This window comes from Phaseolus vulgaris, chromosome 10 (genome assembly GCF_051622355.1).
Source record: "Phaseolus vulgaris cultivar YP4 chromosome 10, ASM5162235v1, whole genome shotgun sequence".
NCBI lineage: Eukaryota > Viridiplantae > Streptophyta > Magnoliopsida > Fabales > Fabaceae > Phaseolus > Phaseolus vulgaris.
Window position 1 is genome coordinate 7,587,924 of NC_143507.1, and position 23,588 is coordinate 7,611,511.

At 34.9% G+C, this 23,588-nt stretch overlaps 2 protein-coding genes across 8 annotated transcripts; one reads left to right on the forward strand and one right to left on the reverse strand.

The window, feature by feature from the left end:
- Positions 1-2,364: 2,364 nt before the first annotated feature.
- On the forward strand, positions 2,365-14,316 carry LOC137818463 (signal transducer, putative (DUF3550/UPF0682)). 6 transcript variants are annotated; one of them, XR_011082076.2, is made up of 11 exons: positions 2,365-2,691; positions 3,529-3,916; positions 4,320-4,526; positions 4,679-4,900; positions 5,837-5,903; positions 6,013-6,075; positions 10,870-10,961; positions 12,611-12,787; positions 12,906-13,042; positions 13,652-13,955; positions 14,038-14,316. XR_011082076.2 is itself a non-coding variant. In XM_090296472.1 (11 exons), the coding sequence occupies exons 2-10, from the start codon at positions 3,894-3,896 to the stop codon at positions 13,881-13,883; spliced, it is 1,257 nt and encodes a 418-aa protein (XP_090152598.1). In that variant the 5' UTR covers positions 2,383-2,691; positions 3,529-3,893; the 3' UTR covers positions 13,884-13,893; positions 14,038-14,316. The 6 variants fall into 6 exon arrangements, 2 of the variants coding, with proteins under 2 accessions (XP_090152598.1, XP_068478010.2); XM_090296472.1 differs by having other exon boundaries at positions 2,383-2,691; positions 4,283-4,526; positions 13,652-13,893; XM_068621909.2 differs by having other exon boundaries at positions 2,387-2,691; positions 13,652-13,893.
- A 1,785-nt stretch (positions 14,317-16,101) lies between these two features.
- ERS (glutamate tRNA synthetase) lies at positions 16,102-22,812 on the reverse strand. 2 transcript variants are annotated; one of them, XM_068621910.2, is made up of 13 exons: positions 22,519-22,812; positions 22,307-22,425; positions 21,154-21,275; positions 20,271-20,450; positions 19,546-19,664; positions 19,414-19,462; positions 18,899-19,000; positions 18,627-18,729; positions 18,436-18,499; positions 17,904-18,018; positions 17,647-17,747; positions 17,272-17,428; positions 16,102-16,587 (listed from the first exon to the last, which is right to left on the reverse strand). In XM_068621910.2, exons 1-13 carry the CDS (start codon positions 22,740-22,742, stop codon positions 16,363-16,365), a joined length of 1,680 nt encoding a protein of 559 aa, XP_068478011.1. In that variant the 5' UTR covers positions 22,743-22,812; the 3' UTR covers positions 16,102-16,362. The 2 variants fall into 2 exon arrangements, with proteins under 2 accessions (XP_068478011.1, XP_090152599.1); XM_090296473.1 differs by lacking the exons at positions 21,154-21,275; positions 22,307-22,425; positions 22,519-22,812 and having other exon boundaries at positions 19,546-19,674; positions 20,271-20,410.
- Positions 22,813-23,588: the final 776 nt, after the last annotated feature.

Sequence of the window (23,588 nt, forward strand, 5' to 3'; positions counted from 1 at the left end):
GCCTCATCCATAATTCTTCCCCTGTCGGCACTCAAAGTGGTGTACCTTGTGAACCGGGGCCTCCGTTTGTCCCTGTGCTTATCTCCTCGACCAACAACAAATTAGTTCATACGTTCCTTCTCCTTATCTTTCCCCTTATCGCCTTCTGCCTCAGCCCTGGCCTGATTCTTGAACCCCCTCAGCTCTTCTAGTTGCATGAACTTAGCGGCTCTTTGCCTAAGCTCATCCAGGTTTGTAGCTGGCTCCATGCACGAACTATCATCAAACGACCCTAGTTGTAGGGCCTCGACCATGTGATGCATGACCACGTTCGGACTCAGATTTCGGATGTTCAAAGCTACCTTACCGAACCTCTCCATGAACAACCTCAAAGATTCTCCCTTCTCCTGGTGAATATTGACCAAGGTGACAAAAGTTAGGTGATGCGATCGATTGGTAGCGAACTGTATCCCGAACTTGGACACCAACGTCTCGAAACAGCCGATGGAGTTTGGAGGAAGCCTCGTGAACCAGCTCAAGGCTACTCCCTTCAGCGAGGTTGGGAACACTCGGCATAGGACTGCGCTATTCGAGGTGTACAAGCTCATGTGTGTGGTGTACACGTCCATGTGCTCATCAAGGTCAGTCGTCCCATCGTACCGATCCATGTTGAAACATTTCCACATAGCCGACAGCTGTGCCCCCATTATATGGGCAGTGAAGGGATGTTAGCGAGATACGTCCAAGGTATTGGTCGTGGGGACTGACCTATTCAAATAGGACTCACCCTCAGTCTCTTGGGTGTGGATTGCCCTCGGTTCTTCAACAGTTCTAGGGTCGGTGGGGTGGATGAAGGACTTCCCAACTAGGTTGCCCGGTCCGATAGATGGACCTCCTTCAACCCACTTCTTTTTCATCTCTTCATTCTCCATTTGGAGAGCAAGAATCTCCTCTTCGCTCTTTCGCTGCACTTCCTCAATCTTTCTCTTCATTTCGGTCATCTCCCTCTGCAGAGATATCAAGAGCGCCATCTGCTCAGCATCAGACATCTTCTCGTTCACCATGCTTCTAGTCGACATCATTTACTTCTTTATTTGCACTGATTCTCTCGGTCCCATGGTGGTCGCCAACTGTTCTCGAACGAGGTTGGAACCAAGAGAACGATTGAACCACTCCTCAGTCGGTCGATCGGCCAACCTACACCTCGCTCCTTCCTCTCAGCTGAACTCCCATGCTCTCGCTCTCCTACTCCTCCTCCTCGCTAGCTCCAGTCTCGAAAGGTACCTGCAAAGGTACTACGACGCTCAAGTCATACTTCAGCACTCGACACTCAGTATTTAGGATTAGATGATTGCATACCTGATTCTTTGGGATTTGTGCTAATAATTTATACAATTATTGTGGGTCCATTGTCATTAACAAATGTTGAAACATTAGTCAGTCTCTATGTTGATCATGTCGATCGATATAGACCGAATGCCGAGTCAAAGTCTCGATCGTACCAATACAATCACTATATTACAACGTGAAATTAGTTTTTATTCATAATATAAATTTTGGATTTACTGATACTGATACTTATAGTAAACAAATTATTATTGTAGTTTTAGTTTTTTTTAACTACAAACAAGTTTCTAGCATAATCTATATTTAATCTAATTTTATAGTATGAATCAATAAGAAAATTTTGATAAACATAAATTTAAAGTAATTATTATGAAAATTAACAAGTCTACGGTTACTCACGTTAGTATTTGGGTGTTTGAATTCTCTTTACCAAGCTATTTTATATGAATTTTAATTTAGATGCATTAAATGAAATATATGCATTGTTTTTATTTTAGTTTATGTGACTTTGTTTATTATATTTATAACAATATATATATGTATATAATTAATTAAATAAATAATGAGATACTATTTAGTATATTACTTCAATCTATAATAATATATAATAAAATGTTCTAATTTAGTGTTATTTAGTTGCAATATTCTAATAAATAAAGTATATAATTCATTTTTTCCTAAATTTGTTTTATTTGAAGATTGTTGTTATAAAAGAATTATCTATTGTACTTATATTTAGTGTGGTTAAAAAATACTTTTTGCTCAACAGGTCTAAAAATTCTGAAAAATAAATCACGATAAAAAAAATTGTAATTTAGTTAAATTCGATTCAATTATTTTTTATTGATAGCTTAATTAGTGAGTAAATAAATTTATAGATCAGTATCTTTTAGAACAATAATTATATTTAATGAAATTAAAGTAATTATAATTTTTTTAAATACACACATACATATATATATATATATATAATTATTATACTTAAAATTTAAAGTTAAATTTAATAATATAAGTTAAATTTTAAAAATATATATTAAAGAAAGAAAATAAAAAGAAAAACTGGAAAATAAACGTTGAGAAAAAAGCCAAAAGGTGAAGTGGGAAGAATCATCACTGAGCGAAGAAGTTCGTGTAGTTCTTTCTCTCAGACGTGTGTGCGTTGGCGCTGTCATCACAATCCATCCATTTGGGTCGCAAATCCAAACGGCGTCGTCCACGGCGGAAGATGTCTTCGCAGCAGCAGCAAATGCAGAACAGTGGCGGCGGCGGCGGCATCCCGGTGAGCGAGGTTTTCTGGACCCTCGTCGATAAAGCCGACAAAAAGTTCTCCAAAATCAGAGACCTTCCGTTTTACCAGCGCAGCAGGTTTCCATTCGTAACTACACTCGTTCCTTTGCTAGTGTAAATTCACCTTGAGATTGGTGTGTTTTGATCCAGGATTCGCTGTTGTGAGTGTTTTTTTAGTGTTAGGTCGAATTGCTTTGTTTTTTGCTTTATTATTTATTTGTTTGTTTGTCTCGAGGAAGGTTTTAAATTTTGCGGTTCTGTCACAATTCTTGAAATTCCGGGGAAATTGCCGGCAAATGTTGCCGATGCAGGGCACTTAAACGTTAGTGTTGTGCCTGAAATTGTGGTTGCGGCTGTTTGTTGAGTTAGGTCTTATATTGGTGGTAAGAAATCAGAATTTCATGATTTTGGTTAATCAATTGGAAATTAGCAATGGTATGGTTTACAATTGACTTTTGGCTAATTAGCAATTTTGGTCCCCTTTAATTTCTGTTCCACGGTTTTGGTTCACCTATTCTTTTTTCCATGATTTTAGTTATGATATTTTAGAAAACATGCAATTTTGATCTAATCCTTAATTCTGCATACGTTTTATTTTGTTTATTTTGATACAATTAAACTCTAGACTGCATTTAAGGTACCATCAAGAAACTATTTAATTATTTAAAATGTACTAAAAAAGAAATAAACATATTTAAAATTTAAGTCTGGGTCAAAATTGCAGATTTCTAATATAAGGAGACCAAATTGACAAAAAAAAGATGGGGACTAAAATTGTGGATTAGGAAGTAAAGGAAGATTAAAATTGCAATTTAGCCTTAATTTTTGTAGGTTTACAGCACACAAATATATTGAGAGGTTACATATATGTTTTGGTTGATATCTGAAAACAAATTTTCTGTGGCTTTGTTGTAGGCATGATACGTACTTTTACAAGGTGTTCAAGCTTTACACACAATTATGGAAGTTTCAGCAGGAGAATCGGCAGAAGCTAGTTGAAGCTGGGCTTAGGAGATGGGAAATTGGTGAGATTGCATCTCGCATTGGGCAACTGTATTTTGGGCAGTACATGCAAACAAGTGATGCAAATTATCTTTCAGAGTCATATATATTCTATGAGGCCATATTGACTCGGGAGTATTTTAAGGAGGGATTGTTTCAGGATGTGAATATTGCAAACAAACAATTGAGGTTTCTTGCTAGATTCATAATGGTGTGTTTGGTTTTGAATCGAAGGGAAATGGTACAGCAATTGGTTAATCAGCTTAAAGTATTAGTTGATGAATGCAAGAGAGCATTCCAGGTTTGTCAATGTTAATTTTCTCTTCTATAGTTCATTGAAACATAATTTCATTTCCATTATAATTGGGAAATTGTTAGCGAATCTGTTTGTTTTGCAAATGATGTAAAGATGTTGCATGTTCTGAAATAGTTGGGTTCCATGCTGCATGCTAATGGTTGTCTAGTGCCTACTACCATGCAACCTATGTCCTTTTAAATATAGCCCTTCATATCTATTTGGATTTATATTATGGAGGTAGATCATTTACTGCACATTTCTTACAGATTACCTAGTCTACGTTGGACTAGACTGCTAATTTGAGTGTTCCATGCAAAACATGGTGTTGTCCAGTACCCAGAATATGTTTTGATAGATTGACATTTGCAGATGTATTGGAAGTGACCTTCGAACAATTTGGTTACAGGAAAGTGATTTTAAAGAATGGAAGCTGGTGGTTCAAGAAATACTCAGGTTTTTAAAAGCTGACACCGCATATATGAATCTCAGGCCCTTAAGATACAGTCTAGTTTTGGACCCTCATCCTGATACCTTGCCACATGTTGCTGCAGCCATTACAAAGCGACATTTGAAACTACGGGATGCTGTATTAAGTAGCTTCCATCAAAATGAGGTTGGTATCCACAACTCTTTTGGTTCATTTATATAGAAGAACAATTTGTTAAAAATGATAAAATCGTAAGGTAGTTTTCTAGTGCTACTATAATATTCTGCAACAAAATTTATGATCTTTCATTGTTGTTTTCAACTATCATTCCTGAACAGGTAAAGTATTCAGAGCTCACAATTGACACTTTTAGGATGCTTCAATGTTTGGAGTGGGAACCTAGTGGCTTATTTTACCAGTCTAGTGGTTCAAAACTTAGTCAGAATGGAGCTACTGGGACTAGTCGTATCAGCTACATCCAAGACATTGCGGACCCTACTTTACCAGCCAATCCACGGAAAGCTGTGTTATACTGTCCTACACTGACACATTTTATAGCTGTAAGTAAGAAGATAAACAATTCTTGCCAGTAGTTCAGGGGTTTAATGTAAAAGATAGAGGAGAGAATACTTCATCTATGTGTAAAATGGGCTTCCATCATTTATAATTGGGCCCTAGCCAAGCCAATGTGTCTAACATCTATTTAAAGGATGCATGGTTCTATTTGGTTGCAGACTGTTGTCCCTTGTTGATATAAGGCCATTGGCAACTTACAATCTTATATGTTATACTTATAAACAAACTCCATCTCCATTGAGAATTCCCAACTCTGCTTTGTCCACATTTCAAGTTTAAAAAGCTGCTACGAAAGGGGGAGGGGGTGGGTATTTTAGAGCCATGAAACCACTTTGTGTGCCTCTACCTAACTGTTCAAGCTTGTATTAAGTATTTGGTAATATCAAATCTGCCTATTCGCTCTGCATATTAAAAGAGCAATTCCCTTGAAACGGTTTTGCAAACTTAGGTCACAGACAAATTATAGGATCTAACTGGACCATGATTCTTCATTCTAAATGCTTGAAGTCCAAAACTGCTTGTAGTATTGGTAGCTTATTACTCATAAAACTGCTTTTCTGTTGCACAATAATCTAATAGTTGTGAATTACTCTTTCATTTGCGTTTGAAGTTCTTTGTCTTTGATTTGGGCTTCCCAAGCTTGTGAAATTGAATAATTAATGAGGTCATCTCATAGCTACCATATCATGGCGGCTAGTTGAACTTACTTGGATCATTAGCTGGAATTATCGTGGGGGGATCAGGGTATCAGATCATCTGTTCTAGGTAAAAATGTGATAGATTTGGACCTTTGTGCTTCTTTGCAATCATATGCAACTAATGTAATAAAGGTTCACATTTAGCATTAGAATGACCATTTCTTGCAATAATTTTTTTTTTCTGGATTTCCTGATATAATTGGGTTTTCCTTTTATTGGTAGGTTCTTGCCACAATATGTGAGGAGCTTCCTTCTGATGGTATTCTCCTTGTGTATTTGTCAGCTTCAGGTTAGATATCCTTTCAACTATGAATTTAATTTATAGGTTATCATACTTCTTATGTCAACTAAATTCCATTAGGTAAAGATGAACTCTGTCTTTTCAACATCAAATGCAGGATATTGTAGTGCTCCTCATAATGAATCTGGTTGCATACACTTTGGTCCTCATGGAGATAGAGGTATATCTTGGAGACAACTTCTGTGTATTTCCATTCTTGTATTTCCTTATATGTATAATGTCAAGGAACAATAAAGAACCACCCTTGCACCCTTTTTTACTCAAATTTACCCAATGCAATTGAAAGTGGCTTGATTGTGGTGTACATAACATGTTCTAGCTATTATATGCTTGTTCTCAAGACACTAGGAGTGGGATATCATAAAAGTGAACAAAACTGAGTAAATTCTTCGACAGATAAGAAGTTAAAGGGGAAAAGAAATGAAGTAAACACAGAGCATAACATAAAGAGATAGAATCAGTAGGTTGTGCATTTATCATTCCTAATAGTAGAATCAATGGAACCATTTTGCAAGAAGACAATAAATTGTTGATGTTAGAGATTTCACATTGACTAAAGATATGGTATAATCATAGTATAAAAGTGAGTGTAAACTTCACCTTGCAAGTTGGTTTTGTAGGGTTTAATTAGGCTTAAATCCACTTCTAAGTCCAGCCCTTGGCATAAAGGAGTTGTTGTAGACAATTTTATCACTTTTCAGTTATGCCAGCGCCATGGCGGAAGGCGGTGGTGATGCGGTTTTCCGATGGCGGCCGCTTTTGGCATCTTGGGGTGCTAATGGAAAACGGAAATATCCAAAAAGGCATAGAAAAAGATGGTGGTAGCGACACAAGGTGAGCGAGTGCAGTGGCGGCAACGAAAAATGAAGGAGAAGGGACTATTGTGTGCGGCGCATGAAGATAGAAGACCCTAAACCTAATTTTGAAAAAACCCTAAGAAGTTTGGGCCTTTGGCCCATTTCAACTTTTAACTAATAAAACCCTAAAACCCTAATTACTCAAATTAAAATTTGAATGTGCTATGCGGCTGCATGTGTTGTTAAACCTAATTAAAAGTTCAAAATCTACTTAAAATTAGGTTTTTTTGGGCCTATTTTTGGCCTATTTAAAACCTTATAATTATTGCAATCCACAACACACTTTTTTTATCTTTGCCACAACACTTTCTTTGTTTTATTTCTCTCTGCGACCACATTTTTTGAAGTTATCTATATGTATTATTATATTTCTTTCGACCGCAATGCTTCCGCCATAACCCATTATGGTTTCCGTTATAACTTTATAAAGGATTTATAGGGTCTCCGATATGATCCGTTATCCGATATCGATAACACTAGTTGTAGATCTTATATTAACTAGAGATATGACCAAATAAGTGAGTTTTGTAAGCTTAATTTAAACACTTTCTAACTGTTGAGATCTCACATTGAGTAAAGATATCACCAATGTGGTTCTTATAAGGCTTAAGCAGTCCTTTGGTTACGAGTTGGATTTGAGGTTCAGTTAGGTCCTAAACTCTAATTTTAAGATGATATCCAACTCTATCCTAGATCTATTATTGGGCTATGTGTATTTGTCCACACAATAGATGTCTATTCTTGTTTAGGGAGTGTTGTTATTGGTTCACTTGCATTTGTCCATGCTATATATGTTTAGTCTTAAAGGGGGGGAATGGTGTTGAGATCTTACATCAAATAGGAATGTGACCAATGTAGTCCTTATAAAAGGGCTTGGACTTGGTGATAAAAAAAAAGGGGCTTGGACAATTCTTACCTTATAAGCCAATTTTTTGGGTTGAGTTAGGTCTTTAGTTCAAATTCATAACGAGGAGAAAGAGAATTTGCATGACGAGGAGAAAGAGATGGGGTATCCATAAATGGGCTTGTCCATTTTCTCTGTTGGTGGTTTAACACAACCACACACCATGAAATTACAAGGCACCGTGAAGGGGAGAACTGCACTGGTGTTAATTGATAGTGGGGCCAATCACAATTTTATTTCGACAAAGTTGGTAAGTCAATTGGGTTTTACACATTGAATCAACACCGACTTATACCGTGAGGCTAGGGGATGGCCACAAAAAATCTGCAAGCGAATGTTGTCCTAAGGTAGAGTTGCAGCTGGTAACCTATGGACTCAAGGAGAAATTTTTCATATTTGAGCTAGGAGGGGTGGACATGATCTTGGGAGTGGCATGGTTGGCGACTCTGGGGAAGTGAAAATTAACTGGAAGACTTTGACCATGAGTTTCTGCAGGGGAGGAAAGCAAGTGCACATTCGGGGAGAGCCCAAATTAGCTCGAATGTTGGTGACTCCAAAAGCCCTCAAAAAAGAGAAAGAAATTGAAGCGGTGTCCCTTGTGTGGGGAATAGAAAATGCTGAACATTCAGTCTCAGACCAATCTAGAAATAACCAATTTCGCCGATTTAATAACAAGCAGCAGAGTTGGAGAACGTCCTGAAGGAATATGAAGGGGTTTTTGAAGAACACACAACTATTGCCCAATAGAGAAGTTGACCATAAAATTCTGATCAAAGTTGGGATGGATCCTATCAATGTAAGACCGTATAGATATCCCCATCTGCTGAAAACGGAGATAGAGAAACAGGTGGAGGAAATGATGAAGATCGGAATAATTAGACCCAGTAACAACCCCTATTCTAGTCCGGTGATACTCGTGAAGAAGGATGGCAGCTGGAGGTTTTGTATTGATTATAGGGCTTTGAACAAGGCAACTATTCCGGATAAATTCCCTATTCCGATGATAGAGGAACTACTAGACGAACTAAGTGGGGCGCAGTATTTTTCTAAGGTGGACCTCAGGCAGGATATCACCAAATTTGCATGCACGACTCAGATATACAAAAGACCGCTTTCCGTACCCACCATGGACACTATGAATCACTTGTTACGCCATTTGGGTTGACAAACGCACCTGCCACCTTCCAGTGCACCATGAACGACATTCTACAGGCTTATTTGAGGAGGTTTGTTTTGGTCTTCTTTGATGATATTCTGGTCTATAACAAAACTTGTGAGGAACACCTGGCTCATTTGAAGCAGGTTTTTGAGACGCTGCAACACCACCAGCTCTATGCCAACCACAAGAAGTGCGATTTTGGCAAGCGGGAGGTGCAGTATTTGGGTCACATCATCTCGGGTCAAGGGGTTCCAATGGATCCCCAAAAGATTGCGACTATATTGCAATGGCCAATACCTAAGTCCTTGAAGGCCCTAAGAGGGTTTTTGGGTCTCACGGGTTACTTTAGGAGATTCATTTATGACTACGGTAAGATGGCTAGGCCTTTGACGCAATTGTTAAAAAATGGAAGTTTTGTGTGGACAACAGAAAGCACAGAAGCCTTACACAAGTTGAAAACAACAATCACCATAGCTCCGGTGTTGAAGATGCCAAATTTCAGTCTAGCTTTCTATATTGAATGTGATGTGTCTGGAACAGGTCTAGGAGCAGTGCTATCTCGGCACAAACAACCTATTGCTTTTTTCAGTAACCCGAGACTTCACTAACCAAATCTGTCTATGAAAAGGAGTTAATGGCCTTAATGTTGGCTATTCAACATTGGAGACCGTATTTGATTGGGCGGCGGTTCACGGTTTATACTAACCAAAAGAGTTTGAGATACCTTCTGGAACAACAAATAACCACCCAGAACCAACAGAAATATTGGATAGACGAGAACTGTTCGCCGAAGGAGCATATATTCCACAACTATTAATAAAGTGGAATGAAGGAGAGAGGGACACGACAATGGTTATCAAACTCGCGAGTCAACTCGTTGACTCGTCCGAGTTTATGTGCCCACTTTGCCTTACGGAGTTAACTCGGTAGCAGACTCGTTTTTTGGGTAAACTCGGTGGACTCGGAGTGGACTCGCGACTCTGTTCTGAGTTGGCGAGTCCAACTGGGTTTTTTTAACCCGAAAACGGTGTCGTTCTGAATGGGGAAATTAGGGTTTCACGTTTCATTTTCGTTTGCGTTTGCGTCTTTTGAGCATTGCGTCTTCTTCTGTGGAGTGTGGCGGTCGATCGAGTGGAGCGTTCGCGGGTTGCAAGTGGTTCGTGCGGTGTTCGCGGGTAGATCGTGCAGTGGTTGTGGTGGTCGCGGATTGCAGGTTGAAAGTAGACTCTTACGAGTTGAGTCTGCGAGTCGAGTCTACAGAGCTCCCACGCTACGTAGACTCGCGAGTTTGATAACCTTGGACACAACTACTTGGGAGGACATGACGACAATCAAAGAACAATTTCCTAACTTCAACCTTGAGGACAAGGTTGTTTTGACATAGGGGAGTATTGTAAGGACAAAGAATAAGAATAAGGAAAATACATGGAAGGTATATCATAGGAGAAATAAAAATAGGATCCATGAAGGGAGCGGTTATTTAGGGGGTTGGGTATGGTTGGTCTTTAAATAAAGACCAACAAGCTTTGGGAAAGGGAGCTTTTTGGATTCTTTGGATTTTAGAATTCTGGACAGGAGTAGTCCTGTGTGAAAGGGAGTTTGTTCCCTTTGAAGGCATTCTTTTTGTAACAGTGAAACAACAATAAACAGAGGAATATTCAGTGAATTGTCTGTGTCTTTGTGTTTCTTGATAGCTTTTTCCTGGGATCCTAACACAATCAAAGTGTTGTAGTCATTGCTCGCAATCCATTTTTTCATAATTGTACTAGACACAGAGATTGATGTTTTTTTTGTGCGAGAGAAGGCACTGGCCAAGCAGCTCTGTTGAGAAGACATTATAATTTTTTTCTGAAATAGGTCCAAGCAAACTGATGAGAAGACATTAATTATGATCATGGGTATACATTGAAAAAAATCCTGTAATATCTCAATGGGTCTGTAGCTAATAAATTTGCATAAAGATAATCATTCCAGTGTTCATATCACATTATTTTTGTTGGATTTGCAGAATACTTTAACTCAATCCCTTTTCAGGATCAAACTGCATATATCCTTCTGACTTTCTACCATTTACTAGAAGACCACTTCTTTTAGTCATTGATAATGACAACAGCCAAGCATTTAAGGCAAGCCTCAGATACTTTATATATTTATCGCATCAATCTTGTTTTAAGCAATTTTTTGTATCTAATACTTGTGTTTATAGTATTTATATATGCAAACTTTACCTTATAATTAGGGGGAAGGTATAGGTTGTGCATGTAAGGGCAGCGAAGGATTATGAATAGAATCTATAGGATTAGAGTTATCCTGCTTTTGATACCCATGTTAAAGTTGATAGATAATTTAGGAAAAAGTTTTTGTATTCTGGAAAAATGAATTCCCAGTTACAAACAATGAATGATCAGCTGTTTATAGTTGTACAGATGAAGCACCTAAATACCAACCCCTCTTTATAGTTAGTTACAGACACAGCTGGGAAATAACTAATTGAAAACAACAGTTAACTACGGTATTTGCAAAAGTACACGAACTGACTTCTGAGTACTACAATAATATGGCGGGGAGTTTGGGTCGGTATAAGGGATGAAAAAGGTCCACATCCACAGATATTTGTGTATAAATATGCAATGGATACCAAACGGGTATCTTTTAATTACCAACTTGTTAATAACATTGTTAGTGATTTTTATTTAGATATTATTTTATAATCAAGTGATCAAAGTAAAGTTATTGGTGAGGAAAATATTAATAATTAAATAATTGTTTATACTTTTTTTTATAGATTTATGTTTTTAATTAGATTTATGGAATTAAAATTACTTTTAAAGAGACTAATTTTATTTAAATTTATATTTTGTGGTGCAAATTACTTATTTGAATTTTTTTTAGAAAGACTAGTTTTATCTGTACTAATATTCTGTGATGCAATTTTACTTGGACTATATTTTAAAATCAATTTTTATTTAAGTTTATGTTTTAATGAATAATTTTAAATATCTTATTTAAAATTAAAAAAATATTCACGAGTACCTAGGGATATCCACGGGTTTGATTAATTTGTGGGTACCCAGTTGCTAAGGAGATAATTTTTTTTAGATGAAGCGTGTAACAGGTAGTTATTATCTGTGCCCGCATACACATGTCATGTCACCCATTGTTGGTATTCGACATTATCCTCCGCTTGGTTTGGTGACTTCAGCACTTCTCAAACATTCATCATGGTCCATAGGAAAGTCAATGGTTCTGTTTTTTGTCCTTGTGAATCTCCCGATCAACCCAAGTGATTTACACTTTGGCAATAGTATACTGTTAGGATTCAAGTGTGGGGTTTATAACCGGGCTTTGGGTTTCCAATAAGGTATGGAATTCTAGTGTGGAGTTTCTAATAATAAGGCTTTGGGCTCTCCAACTACTATAGCTAGTTTTTATCGTGTGGTTCTCCCAGGGTTCTTATCACATACCAATTACACAAAGGAATAAATTCAACTTGTATTTACAAGAATAAATAATTATTTATCTTGCATCCATAATCTTTGGTACGGTGGTCTTCTTTCTATCTGCTATACCACTAGCATTTTCAGTGTTGGCAATTTGTGCTGCAATCTGGTATTGACAGTTTTGCTTTCTTGAATGTCAAGCACAAGTTTTAGGAATTGTATAATGGAAAAATGTTGGTTAGTCTGGAAGAAGTCATTGCTACTGTTTTCCTTCTTCGGATTCTGTGATCAGATTGCTCTATGACATTTAAAAAGTAATTGATCAAAATATGCAGGTCATAGCAGACGCAGAAAAGGGTGAGCCAGTTGCAATGCTCCTTTCACCAAGCTGTTCTCCTGTTGTGTCTGACTGCTCACATCATTCAAATGGGAGCCTATTCACCATGTTTCTTACAGCTCCGCTGCAAGCTTTCTGTCTTCTGATAGGACTTTCAGGCACTGATATTGATTTGGTCTGTAATTAGTGCCTCTTCCTTCATGCTTGCAAGTTCCATTTTTAAGAAATTTTTTTTTCATTTTCTGGAAGTGGAAAGTTTATATGCTCAACAAACAACTTAAATTTGACTTCAGGACACATTCAACAAAGCTGAAACGTTACTCACATCTTCACTAAATAACTGGGGGCTAGCATTGGCAATATCAGACACACTTAATCCTGTTTGGGGGCAGATTTTAGGTGATCCCTTCATAAGGAGGCTTCTTTTGAGGTAAAACTTCACTCCATTCCTGTTCTAACATGTATTATTATCTGCCATATAGTTCTCTTGCCTCTCTGATCAGTACTACCATGCCTTAATTCATTTTTTGTTGAGGATTTATCACAATTTTGAAGATTGAGGAGGCCATTGTTAAGAACACCACAGATTTTAATGTGTGATTATGCTCTATTTGAAGAAATTTAGTTTCTTCTGCTGCTGTGAGGGTGCAGTACATTATGTTAAAAACTTGACTCTGATTCAATGTGTGGTCATGCTTCATTTGAAGAATGTCTTTGGACCCTTCTACTGTTGTGAGATCTCAATACACTACGCAACACTTCTTAAATCACTTGAATTACCTTTTCAAATTATCCAAACTCAATCTTCCCATATTTTTTGGTTGTTTTTTAACAATGGATAACTTGGAGTTAGTCTCAACTAACTAAAATCTTTAAATCTTAACTGATACCTAAAGTTTCTATTGCAAATCTCTGGAGCGTTGAGTTACTTTTACATCATGAATGACAGGCTATTGAATAATTTTTATTCACATGAATTGTGTTTTTATGTTTGCAACTGTTGTGTTCTCATGCCAAGTTTGTTTCCCACTTTGTTCAGATTCATATTTTGTCAGGCAGTGTTGACCCTATATGCACCAGTTTACAATGAAAACAAATTCCTTCCGACATGTGTCCCTTCTCTTCCGATGCCTGTCCTGCAACCAAGTTACTCATATCAGAGTGTAATTCTGAATTTAGCCAGCATGTTTGGTGCAACTAAGTATTTCGTCTTCTCAGAGGATGTTCTTCCTGAAAATTTACAAGCCAACATGAATCAGTTGAACCTATGAAGATAACAATGTATACAGATTGTTTGTATAGCAACTAAATACATGATTTCTGTCAATATTTGTATTTTTCTGGTGGGTTTCCTAGAATTTAAGTTGCTCAGCCTTTGGTGTGAACATGGTTTTTCTTATTAAACTATTTTTTTTTGGATCTTAGGTTATGCCTTTTGACAAGAGAATGTCTAACGTGGATTGAAGCTCAACGTGTTCATTACATGGCAAGTTGCATGGTCCTGAAGAAAAGGGATCGGTATTTATTTTTTTTTTATAAAAGTTTTCATGTTAGACATTATAGGGATCGATATTTCTGCGAAGAAAGAAACCTTATATTTTTTTCATTTCAGTATAACCAATGCCATGATGCTTTAATATTTTTTTTCTACTTAAATGCTTCGTTAATGTGTTTTTCAATGAATAGAGAATGTTTGCATTTGTATCACGGCTTTTCCTCTGCATCTTGATCAAACAGAAGAATACATTGCTATGAAACAGATATAGAGCCTAGAGAATGCGCCATAAAATTTTGTAGTTAAAATTAAATTCTGATCAGGATTTAATTCTTAGTTGTGTACAATATGATTAGTCTCTAATTATTGACTGAATAATGCTCTCAATGGAGATAAACAAAAATTCCAAAAGTATTGTAATTACATAACAGTAAATTTGGCAGTAAGTGAAAGTACATGTCCATGACTAATTAGAAGTTAGTTGGTTAAAGTTAGAATTGATGAGGCTTGTGTCTGCCATATTTCTTCAAGTTAAATATAGGCTCAAGAGTTTAAGTTGATAGAATTAAGTTTTTAAATGGCTTAAAGCTACTAAAATAAAATATTTATTAATTTGACATTAGCATGTCTTGTTTATTTGTTATAACTTGAAGTATCCAGATCTTTGTTTTACCATTCATATCAAGTTTAACTTCTATTTTAATTGTTTGATTTGCGTTTAAAAACTTGTAATTGAAGTTTGTGAATTCCAAAACAGTGAGGGAAGAGATAATCAACTTGTGACATTGAAAGTAGGTTGAGGTTAGAAATGTTGAAAATCAAGCAATTCAAAAATATAATTGAAAACATATGATAAGCCTTGCTTTACCTTTCTTGTCTAGCAACTTCACTGTTATCATAAGCTATTTGCCTTGTCTTTCTTCTCTTCAACTTTTGGTCATCGTTAATAAAAGTGAAGTAGATTTGTATCTCATGAAAAGTTTGGAGAAAACAAGTAGTCATTTTTACATCTTGTTGGGAAAGTGAATTCTATCAAATATCTTATTCAAAGTGAAACACAATTATACAATCCAGGACATGTAAATAGAAAAAATACATTTCTGGATGATAAAATCGAACAAATTTCAAGATGTATTTTTTAAAAAATAAAATGATTTTTTACTTATTTGTGGTTGAAATTGTGGAGATGCATGAATAGATTGCCCTTGAACGATTGTTTACTCGGTTTTATATAGATTTCCTTCAATACTGTCTAATACATTTTATACATTTTCAAAACCGTGGTCCTCGAGGACATGCTTGCCCAACTTTCTGATACATTAATGATGTTAGGCTGCTTCTTCTTGCATCTCTATGCCTTTGCATGGAAAATATATTTTTATCCATTAGTAAAAAAATAATTCTAGATTATAAGTCAGAAACATTTTTTTAAATCCAAATCTTTTTAAAAAATACTTTATAAATTACATAATTCATAAATTATTCCAGAATTGAGAAAAGACTTATGGAATGTATTTTTTTCAAAATTTAGGAAGAGTTTATAAATTATATAATCTAAAATATATTTTTAAAATAATACTTTCAGTCTATCATAAATTGACTTCTAAATTATGTAATTTATAATATTTTTTAAACACATTCCAAATTACATAATCCAAAATATGAATTTACATTACTAAGTAATTAATCTTGAACATTTTACTAGATTTGGAAAAAGTTGGAAAAAGTTATGAATTATGGATTACTTAATCCGAAAGAAATACAAACATTTCGATTAATTCAAGAGAATCACCGTATTACACAATTTGGACTAGACAGAAAAGACACCTCCATAACCAAACCTTTAAACATTTTATTTTTTTTACAAAAGGGTATTTTTGAAATTATAAAACTTATGGAGTGCTTTAAGAACTATGGAGGTGCAGGAAGAAGCATCCTTAATGTTATTTAAATAATTTTGAGGCATAATCATAGCAGCTTAGACTAAACATACATTTGAGCTCCTCAATAGATATTCAAATAGTTATAAAAAAAAACATCACTCCAAAATATCCATGTTTCCAAATCAAAATAAAAGGAAATATATCTAGTCACATTGAAACAAAAACTTTTATATAAAAAAAATCTTAAACTCATTATTAAGCCTGAACAAGATCCCTCGGGAAAATTACAAAAACAGATTTCTGTACTAAAATTTGCATGAAAGTGAAGTGTAAGAAACCAAACCATGGTTTTATTTGATAGACCTTTCTGAGTTAGACAGGAGCAGCAGTCTCTTTGACAGGTTGATCCTTGGACAATGTCTCCCAGTTGATTTCCCTAAGCATTTTGAATCTTTGATCCAGTGTCACAAACCCAGCTTCAGGGGCCACTACATCACTACTTCCAGCTTTATACAGCAATACAACACTTGCCCCCATGTCAGGTCCATGAAGTTTTCCAGTCAACAGAACTCGAAGAGGCATGAAAAGCGATTTTCCCTTCAACATCAAAGTGGAGATGTTTAGTTTCATCAACAAATTCTTTATTATGAAAGTACAATTGGCTTTAAACACATTTGACCAAAATTTAAGACTAAAAGAACACATTTTTCCAAAATACTTTATCAACAAACACTACAAGAAAATCATTAGATAGAAACTAAAATAATTAGTTACTATTTGACAAAATTAGATGTCATTTTATAAATTAAAAAAATATTGGTATTTAAAGGGATTTCTATTATTAATAAAAATTTATAAAATAGTTTATAGATTGATATATAATCATTAGCTACTAACTACTTCATATTCTAAATTAATCTCTAAAAAAATATTAGTAGTTAAAACCTAAATAGCTAATTTAGATACCAATTTAAAAATCATTTAATAATTTTTTATTAATAATAGAAAAAAAATTTGACAGCAATAACTTTTTAGTTAAGATTAATTTGGAATCTAAAATATTAATAACTAAAACCTAAGTAGGTAATTTAGAAACCATTTTATAATATTTTATTAATAATAGAAATCATTTTAGATATCAATTAGTTTTTAGTCTCTAAAATGATATCTAATCGAGTAAATATAGTGACTAATTATTTTGTCTCTAAATTTGGTTACTATTTAATGATTTTCTTGTAGTGAGAATGCAATTGATGTTTAAGACTGTCCACTTCAACTCACCTTTCGCTTAAGCGATTTGCCGAAGCCTTTCACCCACTTTTGCCAGCCGGCATGGCCTTCTTCAAGTGCTGCCACCAGATCACCATTATCATAGGCTGCCAAGAGACTAGCAGCAAACCCAGAAAGATTATCTTGCAAGAGAGGTTCTGCCTCATCACTGCCAGCAACATGTAGAGAGTTTGTAACTATTAATAATGAAAATACCACTGCCATTACAAATCAACACTTACTGATCAACAAATATAATACACAATTATATAGCCAGTAACAAGTTGTGACCCTCAGACTTGCAAACACAAAAGCTTGCCCATTTCAGCCTTGTTCACTTTATAAGGTCAATTGAAAAATACCCTTTTAGAAGAATATGATTTTCACCTCTGTAAAGTAGAATGTAAGGGATAAGAAAGCAAGTTAACAAGGGCCTTGTCTGCATCATTTATCAAGTCAATCCCATCCTTGAGTAGTTGAACTGCTTCCTGTTAGTCAACCATGTATTATCAATAACTTGAGTCCATTGTTGCAAGATGGGACCAAAACCATATTAAAAAAAATCACTATGCTTCTGAAAATTAAGCTAAGCCAATTGTATCTATAAGGGGTCTGAATCAAGAAAGCATGCAATTAGATCTCACATCAATAAAGGGTCCAGCTGATACTGTGAGTATGCCAGATGTCTTCCAGTACTCTCCAATAAGTTTGGTCAACTCCTCTGACAGACGTGCTCTTAAATGTTGACCATTCATCCACCTAAATTGAAGGCATAAAGGATATTCAGGGACATTAATTGTAATACTTGTTTACTTTTATCAACAATGCCTGAGAACAACCACTTATAGAACCTAATATTACAATTTGACTAAATAAAGTTATTGTACATACAATACAATCATAAAATGCAACATTTACTCTGCAAGAGAAATGCTAGTTAAGTAGTAACAATAAAAGAGTGTTGAAGAAAGTGTGTTAGAGAATATGCTGCTAGCACTCGTCATCCTAGAATTGATGAAACAAAAGCAATATTTTTCCATTCAGAACAAAACCTGCCTGTATATTTAGTAATTGTAAGAAATTTGACCCATTTGAGCTCAAAATACAGGATATAGGCTAGCTGTAGAAATAATACACCGATTATGCTTATGAAGTAGGCAAAAAGTAAGAAATTACCTTAACTTCGTTGAGTCAAAGATAGCACCACTTTTATTAACACGTTCAATAGTGAATTTTTCAACTGTTTGCACAACAAGAAAAGCATTCTTAAAGTTAGAAAATTGCCAAGACAATTTCCTGTTTAGAAAACAAATAGTACAATTAATATGATAGTATTCTCAAAAAGTAGAGTAACAAAAATCACTAACCAAGTTGATCTAGCGTAAAAAACTCATTTTCAGTCCCATCTCCCCAACCTAATAATGCTAGGTAATTCACCATTGCTTCTGGTTGGTATCCCATCTCCTGGAACTGTGAGTGAGCAGTTATTAGAGTGAAACTAATTATCATTACAAGAGAAGAAACTTTTTGGGAACTTACATAGTAAAATTATGAAGGAAAGAGAATCAAGTGAGACCTCATAAGTCACAACATAACTTTAAGATGGATAATAGACAGAAAAATGATAAATCAACCTCACCTGACCCACTGATGTTGCTCCATGTCGTTTTGATAATTTGCTCCGATCAGGAGCTAAAATCAAGGAAACATGTGCAAAGTAAGGCATGGGAAATCCTAGTGCCTGTAAACACATTCATGTTCAGATGCAGAACAAACCTTAATCAGTAACCTAGATTATTGAATGACTTAAGAAAAAAATATTAAAAGTGAGAATTACAAATGAATGAGGAAAATTTTAAGTAAAACTTAACCAATGGTTTAAGCCCACATTGACATCCCAATTAATAATATATGAATCACTTATAAAAGTACAACTTAAATTTTATAAGTGATACCATACATACTGATCTAGACATGTTCTGACGATCAATAGGCCAAATAATACCAAGTTCAATCAATATTTTAATTAAATTCAAATTTAATTTTGGTGTTGGCTTGCATTAAGAAACAAACTACAGTAGACTCACTTTGAACTTTAAGGAAAAACTGATGCTGCAAAAGGTGATTAGATATACTATATGACTTGTACTTTACCTTATATATTAATGCCTGCCTTAGAGTGTTTGGTAAATGCTCCTCTGCCCTGAATTCAAAATATATAACAGAATAAATTAGTGAATTTGTTTTTGAAACATTCTGATTAACTAAGGATTATAATCACACTACCTGATAACATGGGAAATTGCCATGGTAGCATCATCCACCGTTACACAGAAGTTATAAACAGGCTGACCATTACTCCTCATTATTACAAAATCTCCAAGTGTATCCAAGTTCCAACTAACCTTCAAGATACTACCACGGTAAGTTAATAGCCAGTAAATGTTATAATGAAAGAAATCTCATTGCATCATTTTCCATATTTTGTTCTATAACTTGCACAGCTCAAATGTGCGAAAAAATAAAAAGGCGTAAATATGCTTTCTCTGAAAATTAACCAATTTTAAGTTATCCCAAACGACTAACAGTTTTGAATTTGATCCCTCACTTTATTGAAATGCATCTAGTCCTTAGATATCCCCTGTAAAGTGGTCACATGGCACAATCAGGTTAAGCCTGTAAGTGATCTATGTATCAGATCACAACTGAGAAAATATAATCCTCTAGGCTAAAGGCTTTTTATGTCAATAAAATTAAGAATCTAGCCGAAAAATTTTAGGCACAAATATCAAAATTGGTAAATTTTCTGGAACAAAAAACATTTAAGTGCTAAATTCACAGCATCATAAATATATTCTGTTTCGATAAGGATCATTGATAGAAAATTATAGGATACAATAAAATACTTCCAAGATATCAGTGATTTCTGTATATTCAAAGAAATAAAGGAATTTGTTTCTATCACTCACAAAGAATGAAAGAAAAATCTGAAAAGGATGGAAAGAACTCACTTCACCCCGTATTAGGTCATTAATTTTTAAGCTTCCTTTAGGGACTCGAAACCGGTATGTATAAGGAGTCCCTTTTGCCAGCTCTTCTTCTACTTCCTCATCTCTTGCATTGGCCCATTTACCTGTGTACACTGGTGGCAGTTGCTTTAGTTTAGCATCCTCCTTCATCTTCTCTAGATCCTGTGAAATAAACAAAAGTCAAGATTAATAGGTAACCCTAACACATTTATGATCAAAGATATAAAAGCACCAAAACTAGTTCAGTAAAAAATGACCAAACTCCAATGGCCTAACCTCATAAGTGGTACACATCCCAAAATAAGAAACCTTGGTGAAAGCAGTTTTCAATAAACTGAACCAAAAATTGAAGCTGAGGAAGCTTTTACGTCAGGTCAATTCTTTCAAAAAAGGACAGCCAATGCACTTTTCTGTTTCAAATTTAAAAGTTTGGATGGCATGCAATGAAGGGAAAACTGTCTCATGGCACACCTTTTGAAGCACATGGGCAAAATCGGCACTTCGTATCTTTATTAAGTGTGTGCTTCATATTGGTTTATTTCAGGAAAATGTTTTTTTTTGGCAGCTTCTTAAGTTTCTATTTCTGGGGAGCTGTTTCTCATAATATGGGTACATTTCTTCAAGCTTCAAAAAAGGCAATTCTATGACAAAAGGTACTAAATTGTTTGGAAAAATTTACACAATTATCATAAAATCTTCTAAACAATTTTAAATTAAAAAGTCCCCTCTTCCATAATACACAGACACAAACAAAGTGCACTACTAAAATCCTCCCAAATACATGCAAACATGCTAAATCATCAAAGGTTACAAATATCATAGAGTCCAGAGCATCACATTCACATGAAGCAAGTTCCAAACATACCTCATTAGAACAGAAACAGCGATAAACATGACCAGATTGGTGAAGGTTCTCCGCATGTTGTTTGTATAAAGAATTCCTCTCAGACTGCCTATAAGGACCATAATCCCCTCCAACACCAGGCCCTAGCAAATTCACCAAAACACACAAATATACACACTTAACTATCAACAAAAATGTCACCAAAGAAAAACCATTAAAACTGCCCAAGGAAAAAGATTAATGAACACCTTAATGTTATTTGTCAGTAATGATACATGAACACCATATCATTTCAAACACGGCATTTCTCTCTATCTTTCTCTTCCTTTCACATCAACTTACCCACCATACTTACATTTCTCTTTCTTCTCTCTATATCTCTCTGTGTCAAATGTCTTAAGGTGTCTGCAAATCATCTTTGATGTATATAGTAGATTATTGTGACAAGAAGAACGACATAAAAAGGGTGTCAGATATTCTTGGTCTCCAAGGTAAACGATTAGTGGATGCCTAATGTTTTGTGACACCAAGAGGAATAAAGAGAGAAATATAGATGTAATGAATTTCCCATGTCATACACTCCATCAACACTTCTTGTTTCTCTCTAACTCTTCTTATCATATCATACAACCCACTCTAATATACCTGTCCACTGATATATTCCCAGATATAATTGGGGATGATATAAAGAGATAGACAAATAAAGGGTGCCAAATGGAATTTTATAATATAAATGTATCCATGAATCACTCTTCAGAGCAAATCACTTACTAACCTTCCTCCCAATCAAGTCCAAACCATCTTGTTTATCATTTCACTAGACATCCTGTTATTTAATCATGTACTAATTAACTATGGTGTTGCAAATTTAGCTGCAAGATAGACTTTTTACCAAACTAATGTACCCCAAAGTCAGAAGGCTCCTCATTTGTTCATAAACTTATCCTTACATATGCAAAAAAGAGTCTGTTTATAGATTTGAACTCATAACTAACCAGTCACCAAGGTACAACTTTACCGTTGCCCCCAATCTACGATGTCATTCAGAGATTCAATTGTCTTATCTCTTTTAAATCTCCATTTCGATGAGCAGATTTTACTTTACTTAAAATTGCCTATTATAGAGGTATTCATATATCATCAAACATTGTTGAATGCACACTCACTCGCTCACCTTCATCCCAATCAAGTCCAAGCCATGAGAGATCTTTGAGCACGGCCTCCTCAGACTCCCTTGTGGACCTCTCCAAGTCAGTGTCCTCGATTCTGAGCACAAATTTCCCACCTTTGGACCTGAAACCGCACCCCCAACATACCACAGAGCAGAAAACTCAAAACCAACGAATACCCACCACTAAAATTGAATTTTTATGATGAAAAATGGACCTGGCGAACAAGTAGTTGAAGAGGGCCGTTCGAGCACCGCCTACATGGAGGTTTCCGGTGGGAGACGGAGCGAAACGGACGCGAACGGGTGGCTGTTCGGAGAGAGCAGAGATTGAGAAACGGCGCCGTTTGAAGAATAGGAAGGTGCGAGGGGCATGAGAGCGGTGGAAAATGGGAGGAGCAACGAGCTTGGACCATGGCGTGCCACCACTCAACAACGCCATTTCTCTGTTTTTTTTTTCTGTGTTATGTTTCTCACTGGATAATGGTTTTGCTTCTTGTTTATGTTTTTGGTGTCTGAGGGAAAGTAAAATAAAATAAAATAAAAATGAGAACAATCTAAAACAATTAATTAACTTTAATAAATTCAATATAATTGTATTCTCACTACTTTTAACTTCCCAACATCTATATAATTGATATAAAAGATAAATATTTTTATTAATATTTTTAATTAGATAATAATTTTATTCTTTATTGAATCAAAAATAACTTTATTATTTGATAAAATATATAATCTTCTATATGCAAAAATAATTATACCATTCCTTAATTTTTATACTTATAAAATATTTATATTATTGCCAGTCATACTTTTTTACATATAGAGAAGAATAAAATAACTACAATTTCTTAATCATTTATACTTTTTCTAGGTATAGAAATACAGCTTGGAAACGTATATAATTTTTGCTAATAGTAATAATAACAACTAATTTTTATTATAATAAACTTTTTAATTATATGCTTTTATAGTCTTAAAAGATGAACACACTAATACTACTACTTATATTTTTACGAGCAATAACTAGTTTATTTTTTTTTAGAAAAGAAATATTTGTAATTATCAAAACAAGAAAAAAATAGTTGCAAAAATTTATATTAAATCTATAAAAATTATGTATATAAAAGATTATAAAATAAATATTTTTATTAATTTTTATAATGTTACAATTTCATATAAAAAGATTTATAATTTTCTACCAAAATAAATATACAAGTAGTTTTTATATATCATTAAATTAATAAAGGTTTTTGTGTTTATAAAGGTAATTTGGTAAAGAAAAAAA

Excerpts from the sequence above, each read along its gene's own strand:
- LOC137818463 (XM_068621909.2), top strand. The coding sequence starts at position 2,552 with ATGTCTTCGCAGCAGCAGCAAATGCAGAACAGTGGCGGCGGCGGCGGC. Across the intron at positions 5,904-6,012 it reads TGTGTATTTGTCAGCTTCAG|GATATTGTAGTGCTCCTCAT; the intron begins GTTAGATATCCT and ends CATCAAATGCAG. Across the intron at positions 6,076-10,869 it reads TGGTCCTCATGGAGATAGAG|GATCAAACTGCATATATCCT; the intron begins GTATATCTTGGA and ends ATCCCTTTTCAG.
- ERS (XM_068621910.2), bottom strand. The coding sequence starts at position 22,742 with ATGGCGTTGTTGAGTGGTGGCACGCCATGGTCCAAGCTCGTTGCTCCT. Across the intron at positions 20,451-21,153 it reads GCTGTTTCTGTTCTAATGAG|GATCTAGAGAAGATGAAGGA; the intron begins GTATGTTTGGAA and ends TTTATTTCACAG. Across the intron at positions 18,500-18,626 it reads TTTTACGCTAGATCAACTTG|TTGAAAAATTCACTATTGAA; the intron begins GTTAGTGATTTT and ends TTGTGCAAACAG.